The 16,361-nt window shown below is 33.8% G+C and overlaps 2 protein-coding genes across 2 annotated transcripts in view; one reads left to right on the forward strand and one right to left on the reverse strand.

Annotated features, from left to right (window-relative positions):
- The window catches only part of LOC115217293, a 49,709-nt gene extending 48,382 nt beyond the window's left edge, over positions 1–1,327 (forward strand). The window contains exon 2 of the mRNA XM_029786936.2: positions 1,068–1,327. Within this exon, the coding sequence (XP_029642796.1) occupies positions 1,068–1,168 (101 nt within the window). The 3' untranslated portion in view covers positions 1,169–1,327. The remainder of the gene's footprint in view (positions 1–1,067) is intronic.
- Positions 1–16,361, reverse strand: part of LOC115217301 (lipoxygenase homology domain-containing protein 1-like) — a 308,929-nt gene that overhangs the window by 243,762 nt on the left and 48,806 nt on the right. The gene's annotated exons all lie outside the window — the stretch shown is intronic.

The following is a 16,361-nucleotide window of genomic DNA, read 5'->3' on the forward strand; positions in this document are numbered from 1 at the left end:
CCAATATTCATAAATATTCTTCAGATATGAGTACAGAACTAAAACAAAGTAATTTTTAAATAACCCAACCATAATTGCATTGAAGGCAAATAATAACCATCATTCACTATTCAGTGATACAATAGTGTTTAGTAGTGATGATGATGATGATAATAATAATAATAATAATAATAATAATAATAACAATAATAATAATCCTTTCTGCTATGGGCACGGGGCCTGAAATTTGGGGAAGGATGAAAGGCAAAGTCAACCTCAGCAGAATTTGAATTCAGAACGTAATGAAGGACAAAATGCTGCTAAGCATTTTGCCCGGCATTCTAATGATTCTGTCAGCTTGCCACCTAATAATAATAACAATAATAGTAATAATAATAGTAATAATAATAATAACAACATTCCCGTTTACCAAATTTTGGGGGAGGGGACAAGCCAATTACACCAGCCCCAGTATTTCACTGGTACTTAATTTATCAACCCCAAAAGAATGAAAGGCAAAGTCAACCTCGGCGGAATTTGAACTAATAATAATAATATCTTTTAATGCAACAGAACAATGAGTGAGAGATGTTTCACATTTAGTAAAATTGAAGGATGTCAACTGGGAATAAAACTACGAAAATGTGTAAATGATAAAGTAAAAAACGAAATAGTGAAAGAGTCAGTCAAAATAAACTCTCACAAAAGCCTAATTGTCCCAATTGCCAAAGACAAATGCTCTCTTCCAAATTCTGCACAAAAGTTATAGGTGCATATTTAAATTCATTCATCCTGGCTTTGCTCATCACTCTTACCCATCTTTCAACAAGAGGAGAGCACTTCCAGTTCTGCCTCACCTTTTTCTTCCAGTCCCAGAAGTTGGTGAGGGTTTCACCAGAAAATAACAGCCTACAGAAGAAAACTTGTCTGCCTTTTGCAGCCAGAGGAAATTAGTGGGGCATCTTTATGATAAACTATACTGACAAATACATTCTTCTTACACACAGCACCCAAACATTTTAAAATTGAGTGAAAATATTTCTATTGATTTATCACTGATTTAACACTCATTTTTTTTACTATTTCAGCATTCGGAAGATCCAAATGGGGAGAAGAACCAAAAAGACAGAAAGTAGGATTCCTTAATCCTACATGTTCATGGTATGAATGTGGAATTACCATACCCTAAAATTCAACAAAAATACTGTAATGAAATCAAATTTAAGTGAAATTTGAAATTTGATGCAGCACAAGGCTAAATTACTCTGATGGTATCACAAAACAGCTTTTTAATTCCAATAATAAAACAAATGAATTAACAATGAATAGCCAACTAACGGAACATTACCAAAAAAAGACAGCATATAGTATACATGTGTATATGAAAAGTGCTTGTGTAGTTATGTATATAATTACTCTAAGTGTATATGTATATATACATATATATACACGCAGTATATGTGGACAGTGGAATGAAAGATTATGTGTATATATGTACAAAATTATGCTTTTATACATGAGTTTATATAAACATAGATATGCATTTATGTATAGAAATATTACAATATAATGAAGTCATTAGATATATATATATATATATATATATTATATATATATATATATATACATATGTCTGTGTGTATATATATATATATACATATACAAAGTATGCATGTATATATATATATATATGCATATGTGTATATATATATATGTGTGTGTGTGTGTATATATATATATATACATATATATACATGCATACTTTATATATGTATATATATACACACAGACATATATATATATCTGTATAATATAAAAGTTAGAATAGGCCGGTTTATGGGATTACTTTTGGTTTCACATCCATAAATCGCTTAGCCTTATGGCATATCATCAGATTCCAAAATCCGTTGGCTTGAGGCCTCTCTTGCAAGTGGCCGATCTAGAATATAAAGGAGGATATGACCTCGCTACTCAATGTCAACATCAGGGGATTGTCTCCCAAAGGTAATCCCATAAACTGATCGATTCTAACTTTTATATTGTTTACTGCTCTATAACTTAGAGTGAGCTTCTTTTCTGGATTTATGTTCTACCGACAGTATATCTGTATATACATATATGCATGAGTACGTATATGTAAATATACATGTGTATGCACACACACACACACACATATATATCTGTGTATGCATATACATGTATGTACATACATATGTATCAGTATGTATATGCATATATATAAATATATATATATTTACATACATACCTATATATATACATATATATATGTATCTATGTATGTATGTATAAACATATCATCATCATCATCATCGTTTAGCGTCCGTTTTAAACGATGATGATGATGATGATATGCTTATACATACATACATAGATACATATATATATGTATATATATATATATATATATATATATATATATATATATATAATATAACCAACCTCTTAATATGTTTGTGCTCTTTTGAAACAAAATTCTTTAAAAAAATAAACAAATGAAAATAAGAAAACCAATGAAAGTTTCAGAAAAACCAGCAGAGGAGGGACAAGAAATGGGAATAAGATTCTATGGATTTCACCTCAACAAACCAACTGAACCCAATCAGAAGAGAACCACTGGAAAAATATTTACTTGGATTGTCAAATCACAATAAAATAAATGAAAACTCATTTTTACTGCCATTTATTTTTCAAATTATTTGACCATTATATTACACACACACACACACACATTTAAATGCCTATATCATTTGTTCAACATTAAATAATATAATTTTATATATATATATATATATAAGTAGCAACATTCTAAACACTACTTCCCCTGCACAATGCTTGTTCTGCTGAACATTTTAGATACATCAAAATTCCATGATATCTTGACCAATATCAAATGTTAAAGAATACGAGTTCTGTAAAACTATAACAAATCTGTCTCACTCCCAAATATCTAGTGTTATAAACCTTACAGTAACATACAAAAGAAAAAGGCAAACACACATATTTGGTTAAGTGGCTGATACAAGAATTTAATATTGTATTTTATACGTGTGTGTATGTATGTGTGCATATATATAATATATATATATTTACATACATACCTATATATATACATATATATATGTATCTATGTATGTATGTATAAACATATCATCATCATCATCATCGTTTAGCGTCCGTTTTAAACGATGATGATGATGATGATGATATGCTTATACATACATACATAGATACATATATATATGTATATATATATATATATATATATATATATATATATATATATATAATATAACCAACCTCTTAATATGTTTGTGCTCTTTTGAAACAAAATTCTTTAAAAAAATAAACAAATGAAAATAAGAAAACCAATGAAAGTTTCAGAAAACCAGCAGAGGAGGACCAGAAATGGGAATAAGATTCTATGGATTTCACCTCAACAAACCAACTGAACCCAATCAGAAGAGAACCACTGGAAAAATATTTACTTGGATTGTCAAATCACAATAAAATAAATGAAAACTCATTTTTACTGCCATTTATTTTTCAAATTATTTGACCATTATATTACACACACACACACACACATTTAAATGCCTATATCATTTGTTCAACATTAAATAATATAATTTTATATATATATATATATATAAGTAGCAACATTCTAAACACTACTTCCCCTGCACAATGCTTGTTCTGCTGAACATTTTAGATACATCAAAATTCCATGATATCTTGACCAATATCAAATGTTAAAGAATACGAGTTCTGTAAAACTATAACAAATCTGTCTCACTCCCAAATATCTAGTGTTATAAACCTTACAGTAACATACAAAAGAAAAAGGCAAACACACATATTTGGTTAAGTGGCTGATACAAGAATTTAATATTGTATTTTATACGTGTGTGTATGTATGTGTGCATATATATATATATATATACACACTTTTATGTGTTTATAAATATACATGCTTATGTGTGTGTGTGTGTTTGTGTGTGTGTGTATTTTCCTGGTGAAGGCCAGTTTATGGGGTTTCTCATCCATAAAGGGTTTAACTTTATGGCATATCGTCAGACCCCAAGACCTGTTGGCCTATGACCTCTTTAAAATATGGCGGGAAAAAGTCTGAATTATTTCCCTTTGCCAGTGGCTATCAACTTCTGGCTGTACTGCATTGTTCAGCTATGACATACATACGCACACACATATATACATGTGTGTGAGTACATGATCCTCATCATTATCATCTTTCCATGCTGGCATGGGTTAGACAGTTCCAATGGGTCAGAGGACTACATGTGGCTCCAGCATCTGTTTTTGCAGGATTTCTACAGCCCTTCTCAATACCAGCACAGGTGGGTCATCTAATAGTTTGCAATACTACAGAGCCCCAAGGGGGCAAGCTGGCAGAAACATTAGCAGGCTGGGCAAAATGCTTAGTGGTATTTCATCTGCTGCTACATTCTGAGTTCAAATTCCGCCAAGGTCGACTTTGCCATTCATCCTTTTGGGGCCGATTAAATAAGTACCAGTTATGCACTGGGGTCGATATAATCGACTTAATCCATTTGTCCTTGTTTGTCTCCTCTGTGAGTATCCCCTTGTGGGCAGTAAAGAAATAAGAAACGTTAGCATGCCGGAAGACATGCTTAGCGATATTTCGTCTGTCTTTACATTCTGCATTCAAATTCTGCTGAGGTCTACTTTGCCTTTCATCCTTTCGGGGTCAATAAATTAAGTACCAGTTGTGTACTGGAGTCAATCTAAACGACTGGTCCCACCTCTCCAAAAATTTTGAGCCTTGTGCCTAGAGGAGAAAAGCATACTACAGAGCTCCTTTCAATGAGTAGGAGTATTGTAGAATGGAGGTACATTTGTCATAGCAGAGGAGATACATATCTACCTTTCATTGTATAAGAGTGGGTGGGCATAAATGGAGCTGGATAAAGATCGTGATGACATGGTGTTAAAGTGTACACTCAAGACAGAAGGTGAATAGGAGAGAGTAAAGAGAGAAAACTGGGAAGAGTAGGAAGGTAAAGTGTGTTGGGGGAAAGTGAATGGCGGTTAGACATTGAGGTCAAAGTGAATGTAACCGAGAAGAGATAAAAAGAGTGAAAGGAATGGTAAATATGAGTAGGTGGAAGATGATGAGAACAAGGGATGGATGTCAATAGAAGTGACTGAAAGGAGAAAAAGTGATGAGTGGCGAAGTAAAGTTGGTGTGCGTCAAAAGGAGAGATGAGAATGAGGTGTGGATGACAATAGGAAATGATTGGTGGGGGGGGATGAGGAGAGATAACTGATAGCAGAGAAATGAAAGAAATATGCAGTAGTTAGAAGAAATAATGGAGGTATCAGAGGTGGGAGGGATGGCTTGACAGAGACAAATCGGGCAAGGAGCCCAGTCGTGTGTGTGTGTGTGTGTGTGTGTGTGTGTGTGTGTGTGTGTGTGTGTACACATTATGCTGCCAGAAGATTGGTTTCACTGTGATAGAAGGGTGTTCTTGAGTGCAGAATATTGCCAATCAGCTCAGTGTTTTGCCATCTCCTCCTGAGACTGACTTTTACAACTTCATCTTACATTTTTCTGGGTCTCCCTCTTACAAAAGTTCCTGGCACAGTAATTGGTACTTCTTTGTACAGTTGTCTTCATCCATGTCATACCCCGTTCCAACACAGTCTTCTTTCTTGCCCACTACATTTAATGCTTCTTTACTCCGTTGTTCATGCACACCAACATTGGGCATCCTTTAGAGCATCCTCACTTCATTTCTTTTTAGTTTTTCACATGACTTCTGCATTCACAGCCCACATCTCACTACCATGTATTATTGCTGTTCATACACAAACATCATGCAGTCTGCTGTCAGTCGGAGACAGAGGCCTCTTGCCACCATCAGAAGTAATAGCTCTTGGAACTTCCTTCATCCTATTTTTACTCTAGCATCTATATTTTCAAAACATCCTCCTCCACAGGTAATTAGGTCATGTAGGTAACAGAACCTATCTATTATATCTAGCGATTCTCCTGGCTATTCAAGAAAATCTATTTTCCAGGCACCCTTAGAGTTTTTTGGTCCTTTGCATCTGCCGCATACAAAGTTCACTTTCCCTATTAACCTGCCTATAATACTACTTCACCTTTTTGTATGCCTTAACTTGCAACAGGTACACTGTATGGAATTTGTACTTACTCCTTTTCTACAAATCAAACAGGACCCTTCTTCTAAAGGGAGTAGAGACCTGTGTTTTCTTACTAAAACTGTTGAAGGTTTTCTCCACGATGATCAATGTTTAGTGGCTTATTTTTTTAGGCAAATGCTTCTTTCTTTGCCTCACTAGAAAGAGGAGATCAGTATTGCTTCTTGCTGACACAAAACTGCATCTCATCCATCCTAAATCTCTTCCCAACTAATTGAACTATAAACTCTGTTCCTTTCAAAACCTGTTCCAGCAACTTGATTTCCTTGTAATTACTTCTCTCTCTCTCTCTCTCTCTAAGGTATCTCCTTTATCCTCGTAACAGCTGACTATGATGCTGCTGCATCAGTCATTAGGTTTAACACCTTCCTGATTAACCTTATTAACAATATGGGTGACTAGGCTCTATCCTGCTCCGACAGATATTTTAAGCCCCTCAGCAACAACTGCTGATGGACCAGAGGCTTTCCTTGTCTTAATCTCCTTTGGTCCCTGAGTTGGGTCAACATAGTCTTCAGTCACCTCCTTCATCAAACATCTTGAGATCATTTTTCAACATCCCTTCTCAAGCCTTCCTCAATCAATCTCTCTTTACCACTTTGAGCTTTTAGCATTTATGTAGTTGTCATCCTCCATTTGCATCTCATGTCCATACCAGAGCAGCCACCTCTCCTGCATACTGTATCTGATTCCTTTTATACCCAGTTTGTTTCTCACTTCATTTATACTCTATCACTCATATACACTAACATTGCACATTTCCTTCCAGCTTTGATATGAATTCTGCTCTCAATCCTACGTCTTTCTGCCATGCTACAGTGTACATTGCACACCAGCATTATACAGTCTTCCCTTGATTTTGAGAGATAAACCCTTTGTTGCCAGCAACTTACTCCAACCTGTTCTTATATTTTGCTGATCACACATTCAAAACATCCACCATCACTGCTTATGTGATCTCCTGGGTAGATAAAGCTATCAACTGTTGCTAGGAAACCATCTGGGTATTTGAGAGGATCTATTTCCTGAGCACCCTTCATGTGTCTGCTACATCTGAAATCCACCCTCTCTCTTACCCTGTCTTCAATACTCCCGCATCTTTTCTCAGTCCATTCTATACACTGGGCATATCTTATAGAATTTCTACTGAATCCTTTTTTGCCAGTGGATCAAGACCGTTTTCCAGATACCTTAGGGGCTCCTGTCTTCCTTCCTACTAATGATTTTTCAAAATTTACCTTAGAGCCCTTCAATTCCAGGTTCTGATTCCATGTCTGGAATTTCAGCTTCAAGTCTTCCACAGTCTACACTAAGAGCTAATTTGTCAGACTACACGAGTTCCCAAGGACAGATGGTCTTAAGTGCCCCTGTTATGGCTGGAAGGTCTTTGATAGGACAGGGCTGAGGACTAAATCCTGATATACCCCACTTGCACACTCAATTTATTGCTGAACCCTGATTCACACCTTACTGACCACCCCTTCATACAGGGATTATGCAGCCCTCATAAATGTATGCATGTATGGATGTATCTACAGACGTGTGTGTGTGCATGCGTGTGCGCACTTTCATACAAACATATTATTTCAATCTGGATTCCACAAGTTGAAATATATTTAATAAGAAACTTTAAATTGCCTGTATTTAAATTTAAACTTTAAATTAACTGGATTACAGTTAAACTAATTAATAATTCAACTCTTACATGTAATTAACAAAGTAAAGAAGAGCAAATTAGAAGAAAACTTGATGAATTTTGAGGAAAAAAAACAACTTTTTTTTAATGCTCTGCTGTTATCAATCATGTAAGAGGATTAAATATTTGTAGAGTGAAATTAAATGTTGAAATTAAATACAACAAGCCCAGAGGAAGAGCAGAGCAAAAAGAGAATAAATTGAGATTGTATAAAGCTGAGAGACGTACCAGGGCTGAAGTGGCCACCAAGACTTGGCACAATATGTTGCTGTAAAATGATTAGAGAACTGTGATGTATTTTAATAGGAAAAGAAGGATCACCATTAACCACAGAAGGCAAAAACTGGAATGATGGAGGTAAATTTCCTATCTCAGCAGCTAGACAAGATATTTGCCTCTTGGTTTTTTTTTTCTATTCTAACCAATTAAAATATTTCATCTGGTAACACAATTTACTCCGAGTGTCTTCATAGATATCATTATTAAAAGTTACAAAGTATTTTGTCTTTTATTAATATTATTATTATTTAAATATATTTGCATACACTTCAGTTTCTGATATATTCCAAAGAAAAATTATCAACTCGCTCTTAAACATATTTTCTTTTATAAAATTTAAATAGAAAAGAAAAATATCAATTCAAATCTTTCATATTTAGAAAAATTTATATTAACTAATTTTTAAATTAATATTTTGAATAAACACATTTTCAACAATCTAAACAGCTCACAACTACTGAAATATATTTATTATTTATATTATAAATACAAGGCCCCAATTCTGGTGGTGAGCTTGTGGGGTTTGCAGTCACTTATATCAACACCTGTATTTGAGTGCTACTTATTTTGTCAACCTTGACAAGGATTTTCCATTTATATATACACCATCCTACCTATTGTTTTCACCCACTGTGATTATGTAAGAAACAAATATAACTTATTTCTAGTAACCATGATTTGTTATACTAACCTGACCTCATGCTGAAATATATCACATAAAAACCAATCTTTAGCAATGCCAATATTAAGCTTGCACTGTTTATGGAAGTAAACAATATTGTGAGATGCTGGTAAATGATCTTAAAATTATTGTCTCAACGTAACACTGCAACATTTTTAGAAATTATAATAAAAAATTTACTTTTATATTGAAATTTCGTACACTTTTTGTTATCTTTTGCTTCTTTTTAAAATTTTTATGCAAAATATTTATAATTTAATTCTTTTATTGAAGCATATTTATGCTTAAATGATGCAAAATACCTTTTGGTTTATAGCAGCTGTGTTCAAATCCAGAAACTGTTCCTTAGCAAAATACTATAAATTCTTCTCTCAGTTATCTGCATATTGTTTTTCAGGTAGAAGTGAATTGTCTACCATTATCTTCGTCAACTCACCATCTTGGTAATGACAAAAGAGAGATTACGTATGATGTATATTAAATGTGTTTCACCAGGACTAGCAATGGTGGAAATCAGGACTCCGATCCCATGAGCATTAATATATATATATATATATCACTGCATCACCAGTCATTTGTCGGATATAACATCCTGAGATCATTTCTCACCCCCTCATCCCAAAATCTTTCAGCAGGAGAAAGCGACCAAGGACAACTTGGGATAATGTAGTGGAAAGTGATCTCCAGATGTTACATCTGGCAAAAGAGATGACTGTCGAATGGTGATACACGCAGTGTTGCAGAAGACCCAGCCTCCCACACAAGCTTAGTTCACCCCTCCTCCCACCCTCTACTCAACCCCTTCAATCTCCCTCCTCACTGCTCTTATCACTGAATCTCTATCACAAATCCCCCTTCCATTACCTGCATCCATTTTATCTTTTTCTCATCCACCACTTTATCCACCCATGTATAACATGAGGTAGCACCACACCCCGTCTCCCTCCCCACTCCCCCTCCCTCTCTATCTCACATTACACTTTCTTTCTTATTGCCTCCTTCCCTAATAGTGTCCCTACTGCTCTCGTCACAGAATCCACCTGAAACTACCAGATGACTGCAATGCACTGTACATGAACAATCAGGACTAAGACGTTAAATAATGTCAACTTCATTTCTCAGCTTAACTGACCATAGCCAGGATGTTGAAGAATTAGGAGGCTTTAATTAATGATACTCTTATTCAAGAGCAAAAGTATGACTGCACCCTTCAACACAGAAACCCATTCAGACATAGATGCAAGCACATCTTTCGTCTAATGCTATCGTGACTAAGTGCCATCTGTAGAGAAATTAGCATGTAATCAATATCGGAATTAATTTGTGAGATCAAATAAATTAAATAAATTCCGGCTCTTAGCTCTGCCAGTATGAGAGGGCTTTTCTGTCAGGATAAAACGAAGATTGAATGTTGCGCATGTGTGAAATGCAATGCTGCAAGGCAGTAAGGCATGGAGAGAGAAGTTGTGGAGATTAAGAAATGAAGTAAGTGTTCTTCACTGGATGTGTAAAGTTAGTGTGTATGAAGAACAAAGTATTAAAGATGCACCAAGAAGCATCTGTTTAACTGTGAGAGATGCCAGATGCCAACAAATATTGACTTATCAGTTCCAACTGAAATTATTATCTTTTCTGTATTTTAAAATCACTCAAATCTTAGCACTTCAATATTTTCCCCAGTTCAAGTCTTCTCACTTATTAAGAATATCTTTCAATCAAATCACAAAACTTCATTCAGTCATAACCTCAAATGTTTATCAATCACATCAATAAAGATCTATAATTTCACATCATGAAAAATCTATCAATCACATAATCATCAAAGACCTATTAAAGATACAAAATGTCAGCTGTCTCACTTTTACCAAACATCTTCACCTTTCATATGGTGTAAACATTATGATTTTCCTCAACAACTGAAATGGTGTTGGAATTTATTGAAACCAAGTTTGAAATAAAAAAGAAAGAAAGAACAAACAAAAGAACAAACAACTCACAGGGTGAAAGTCATAAAATAAAAGAATTTCTTAAGATTAAATTATTACGATTTTATAAAGCTATCCACTATTTTGTTTAACAGATAAAATTGCTGTCAAATGCTGCCTCATATTTTGTTGTTTTCTTAGACAATTTTCCCACACTAAGTGTATAAAAAAAAACATCAGTTTTCTTTCTCATAATTAGATATTAATAAGTATCTTTAATGTAGCAGCACACTCTGGTAGACACGGTCTCCTTAAGAATAATTATAGTCATAACAATACTCTATCTCAGTTGTAGGAAGTATCGTGTGAGAAAAGTATTGCTCTAATAATCCAAGAGGCTTTAGTTGACACATCATTCTACTTCTTAATAGGTTCACCTCCTCTTCTAAACTACAGTAAGTAGTCCTCTGTAATGAGAACCAGTTACTAGAGTTTAGAAGAGGATTTCTCAGCTAAGTTACTTCAACTGAAATCAGTTGTAAAAGATAATTTTGAAACAATTATTTCCACTAGCTGACCTCAAGATTCAATACTTAATATTTTGATATTTCATCATACATCACAGCTCCCAAAAACTCAGCTTGTTTTATTTTCTTTTTTCATAACTGTTTTATATTAATCCTACACAACAAACCGGTTCTTATTTTTTCATAAGATTCTGTCTTAAATGTTAGGACATTGACTTGTCTATAAATGAACTTACAAACTATTTAAAACTGCTTCAGGTTAGACTGATTAACTTGTGTATGGGTAGCTGTTTATATTCGACAGCACCAACATTTATAAATCTTAGCACTGGTGAATGTGGAAGAATAGCTGAAAAATTTGGGGTTCTGCATGTCATGTTTTTTCATAAAAATAAGTACAACAGAAGGTTAAGTTAATGTAGTTACTCCTGTTTTCAGACAATTCCCTTTTATCATGACCAGAATTTAATTCCTGCACATGTTATTCTGATTAATCTTAAGCTATCACTATTTTTCAAAATTTCTTCATTATTTCTGCAAATACCAAGTGATTTCTGCTTATCAAGCACTGAATTGATTCTGCTTCCTAATGGTCTAGAATTAGCATAAATGGATCACTGGAGAGCGATTATAGCATGCAAGACATTTAAATCATCATATCCTTTATTTACAGAATTCGAACCTAAATTTTCATTTAAAAATTGTAGACATAACCAACAATACAGTTTATCATTATCAAAAGCATTTCCACAATTCTAAGTCACCGTTCAGAGTTAAATTATCTCGTATACCCTTTACGTACTTTCCATCAAGTTTTATGTCCGAACAAGTCTTCCATTGTTGATAATGCAACTTTGGTCGATTGTCCAATGCGTCCTGGCACTTTTTAAAGTGGTAAGGTGTGATTTACAAGGAGATACATATTCATATATATTCAAGGCATTTAGTCATTATAGACCCAGTCTACTTGGTCATAAACAGGTGCCATGAAGAGACATAATTTTACAACCATAAAAAGTGGAGTCTTTGAAAAGCAAGTGGTAAGCACTTGGTAGGCAGGGTAGAGTGTAATAAGAAATTTGCTATGTAACCACGGACTTTTAGGTTCCAACCCACTGTGTAGCACTTTCTACTGACCATATCTTGTTTGACCATTGCCTTTTGATGGAAATTATGCAAAAGGCTGTCGTGTGTACATGCATGCATGTGTGTGTGTACTAGTTTTAGAGCAGGTGCACTGCATCTGTGCAAGTAAGAGGTATCTAGAAGGGTTGGCAAGAAAAAGAGCTTCCAGCTGTAAAATGCTGTCTCAGAAACCTATTTAACTGATTGTAGAAAGGAAAAGTGGATGAATTATATTTACATCAGACAGAAAATTACCAAATAACTGGTGCATCAAACAAAAATAATTGTAATTGTTTATGGATTCATCATAGCAGACTCTGCTATAATGAATCCATAAACACACACAGAACATCTAAGGGTATGTTTTTTCCCTCTGAAGATATTATGCTCAGGACATATGAATTTAATATTTAATTAATTCACCGAGTATTAATTGAAACAGCTGTAAGGGATGATGATTGATTTGTTGTTAATAATAAACAATTATTAACTTCCCAATCTCCATTTTCTTTCTCTTCTTATTTATACAGTGCTGCCAAATTAAAATCACAATTTTATGCTAAATTTCAGTTGAAAAAATACCAAAAAAATGCTAAAGAATAATTATATCAAAAAGCTTAATTTCTATTTACATTTTAATTTAGTTTCTTTAATTATATTCAGCATTGAAAAATAATTTCTTGAATTCCACTGATTTAGTCACTTCCAGCTGCAGTGCCTAGCTCTTGACTTCTGTATACATCCCAGGTCCCAATCTTGTTAGTTATGTGTTCTAGAATATCGAAGTTTTTGCAACATTTGCCATATCTTTTCAGGCCATATTCTATAGACAGTATTGATCTAAGCATAGGAAGATGCATTTTGTTTTTCAATTTTGATTTGATTACTCCCATACTACTGAACAGCCATTTAACTTCTGCCTTTGAGTTTGGCAATGTCAACAGATTAATGGCAAAATTTGCAACATCTCTAAAAGGATTTCCTCCAGTAGCATCTTTATATTCCAAGACTTCTAGCCAGAATGCCTCAGTATCAGATGTATTTGTCCATTTAACTAAATGAATGCTATTAAACTGAATTGCAATTGAAGCAATTTTTTCTTCATTTAAATGCATTGCTTCTAAGACAGGTAAAATTGGCTCTTTGAAATGCTGCAAAATATTCTCTACTGAAAAACATTTGATATTCCTCAGTATATTAATATTTCCTGACAAACAGTGCTTGAGCTCTTTATAAAGGCAGAGTAAAATTGTGCTCTTTTGTGAATATTATTTTCTTCAGTGGCTGTTACAATCTTCTTGATAATCATTTCTGTAGCACCGTCAGTTCCTTTACCCAGTAAATTTTTATATATAATTTCTTTTTTACTAATACAGTTTTTAAGGCTTCTACAATGCCATCCGCATCACATGTTCAGATATGTATGTACCACTTTTTTGTGAGAGTCTCTGTAATATATGATAACAATTTCTAACAACTTGTTTATTGATATCTCATTTGGATTCATCTAATAACAGGCTAAATTTTCTATCTCCTTTATCAAAAGTCAAATCTCCATCAAAATATGGAACTACAACATTTCCCACAATATTTGCACATTTTGTACGATGCATAATTCTTACCTAACTCTATTAAGTGATCACAGTTTATTAAATAATGAGTGGCAACAAAGAAACATTGCTAAATTTGCTTCAAGCATAGATGTCTTATCATTTTTTATTTTAATACAATATCTGCAATGTGCTTTAGATTGGTCACTTGGTACTTCATACAACTACTTAGTAAACACTGGCAACTTAAGCCATTCCTTTTGGAATTTTTACTGATACAACTTTGTTTTTTCTTTGCTCATTATATTGTAGTGGGAAGCAAGAAATAAATTGAATGATTAATAAAAATATAAAATTGAAAATACAACTTATCAGTTTGCAGCTAACAATTCTGTATTCAAGCGGGGTGGGGTAGGAAAGTTAATAACTTGATAAATTTCCTTTGGATAACTTTCATTTGAAGTTTCAGGAAAGTGAAAGAAAAATTCAACAATAGCCAATAGAACTAAATATTTGGCTGTAAGATTCTTTAATGAAAGTAGAAAAGGAGGAAAAAGAAGAGAAAGGGTAACTATGGTGGAAACGTCATGATCAGAGAAGAATGCTAAAAAAAAATGCTAGATAAAATTTTAAACCTGCTATTTCCCTTGCTAAATGCTAGACTCAAAAATTTTCTGCTAAATGCTGGAAAAAAAATGCTAGATCTAGCATAAAATATGCTAAATTGGCAACCCTAATTTATATATATATATCATCACCTTTGCCGTTTAACATCCGCTTTCCATGCTGGCATGGGTTGGATGGTTTGACTGAGGACTGGCAAGCCAGAAGGCTGCACCAGGCTCCAATCTGATCTGGTGAAGTTTCTACAACTGGATGCCCTTCCTAATGCCAACCACCTCAATATATATATATATATATATCACATATATATGTTTCTGTATATATATCAGGTTGAGTAAAAAGTAAGCAATGTTTTGAACCATGAAGAATTTCTACCAGGTTTTTGCAGAATTTTGAATTTTTAAAAACATTTTTTTGCAATTATCTGATAATACAGACATAGACTTGCCCAAATGCATCAATAAATTAACATTGATATTTTTTACACCGTTGTTACAATCATCTGAAATGGAAATGTCAAAGTGCGATATTCAAGCAATTTTGATATTCAACTTCAAAAAAGGACGTAAAGCAGCTGAAACTGTTCATGAAATCAACAAAACGTTTGATGAGGAAATGCCCAGTGAGTGGTCAGCTTGAAAATGGTTAAACAATTTTGCAGTGGTGATCTGAGCCTTGAAGATTGTGAACATAGTGGACGCCCATCTGTCATTGATGACAGTCAATCAAAGACCATGATTGAGAAAGATCCACATAAAACCACACAGGAACTGACAAAAGATCTTAAATTAGCCAGAAAACTGCCTGCAACTATTTGCATGCGATTGGAAAATCAAAGTAGCTCGACAAATGGATACCACACAAATTGAATGAAAATCAGACTATACTATTTTCTTCCCATCCTCTCTAATTCACTTTTTCTCCCTTTTACCATTTTCTATCTGTCTCTCTCTCTCTCTCCCCTCTTCCTCTTTTTCTCTCTCTCGTTGTTCACATGTGACCATTGTCCATCTTTCTTTTCCTCATGTGACCATCTTTCTATCCTGCATGAACCTTCTAAGGACTGGATGTCTTCTATCTCTCTCTTCTATCTTTTCTCTTTTCAAAGAAAATATTTCTCTTAGCGTTCACTATTTTCCCCTCGCTCAGGTCTAACGACCCTCCATGCTGGTTTTCATTTGGTTTCCCTGTATGTCTCCACTGTCCTGTTTCTGTTCCTAACTTTGACCCTCCATAAATCCAAACTTTTATTCTGGTATTTATGAAAGCACCTGTCTTCGAAGACTCATATTTTCATTAATTGCTCAAAATGAGGAGTACATGGACAGCCAACAACTGATGAAGAGTCTTTCTTTGTATCACTTGTCTTGTTTTCCATTTTTTCCTCTCATTATTTGCATATTTAACTCATTGTTTTCGTATTTCATGTTGTTTACTGTTGGTGACGTCCTATACCCATATATATATATATATATATATATATATATATATATATATATATATATATGCGCAATATTATTGATATTATCATTTAATTGAACCCCATGCATCCATTTCCAAGTTTATATATATATATATATATATATATATATATATATATATATATAAGATATAAAGAATATATTACTTTATGTATATGGGTTGGACAGTTTGACAGGAACCAATGTATTCAAGGATTCCACCAAGTTCCAATGTGTGCTTTGACATGGTTTTTACAGCTGGATGCCCTTCTTAATGCTTTTCATGCCA

This window comes from Octopus sinensis, linkage group LG11, assembly GCF_006345805.1.
Source record: "Octopus sinensis linkage group LG11, ASM634580v1, whole genome shotgun sequence".
NCBI classification, from domain to species: Eukaryota; Metazoa; Mollusca; class Cephalopoda; order Octopoda; family Octopodidae; genus Octopus; species Octopus sinensis.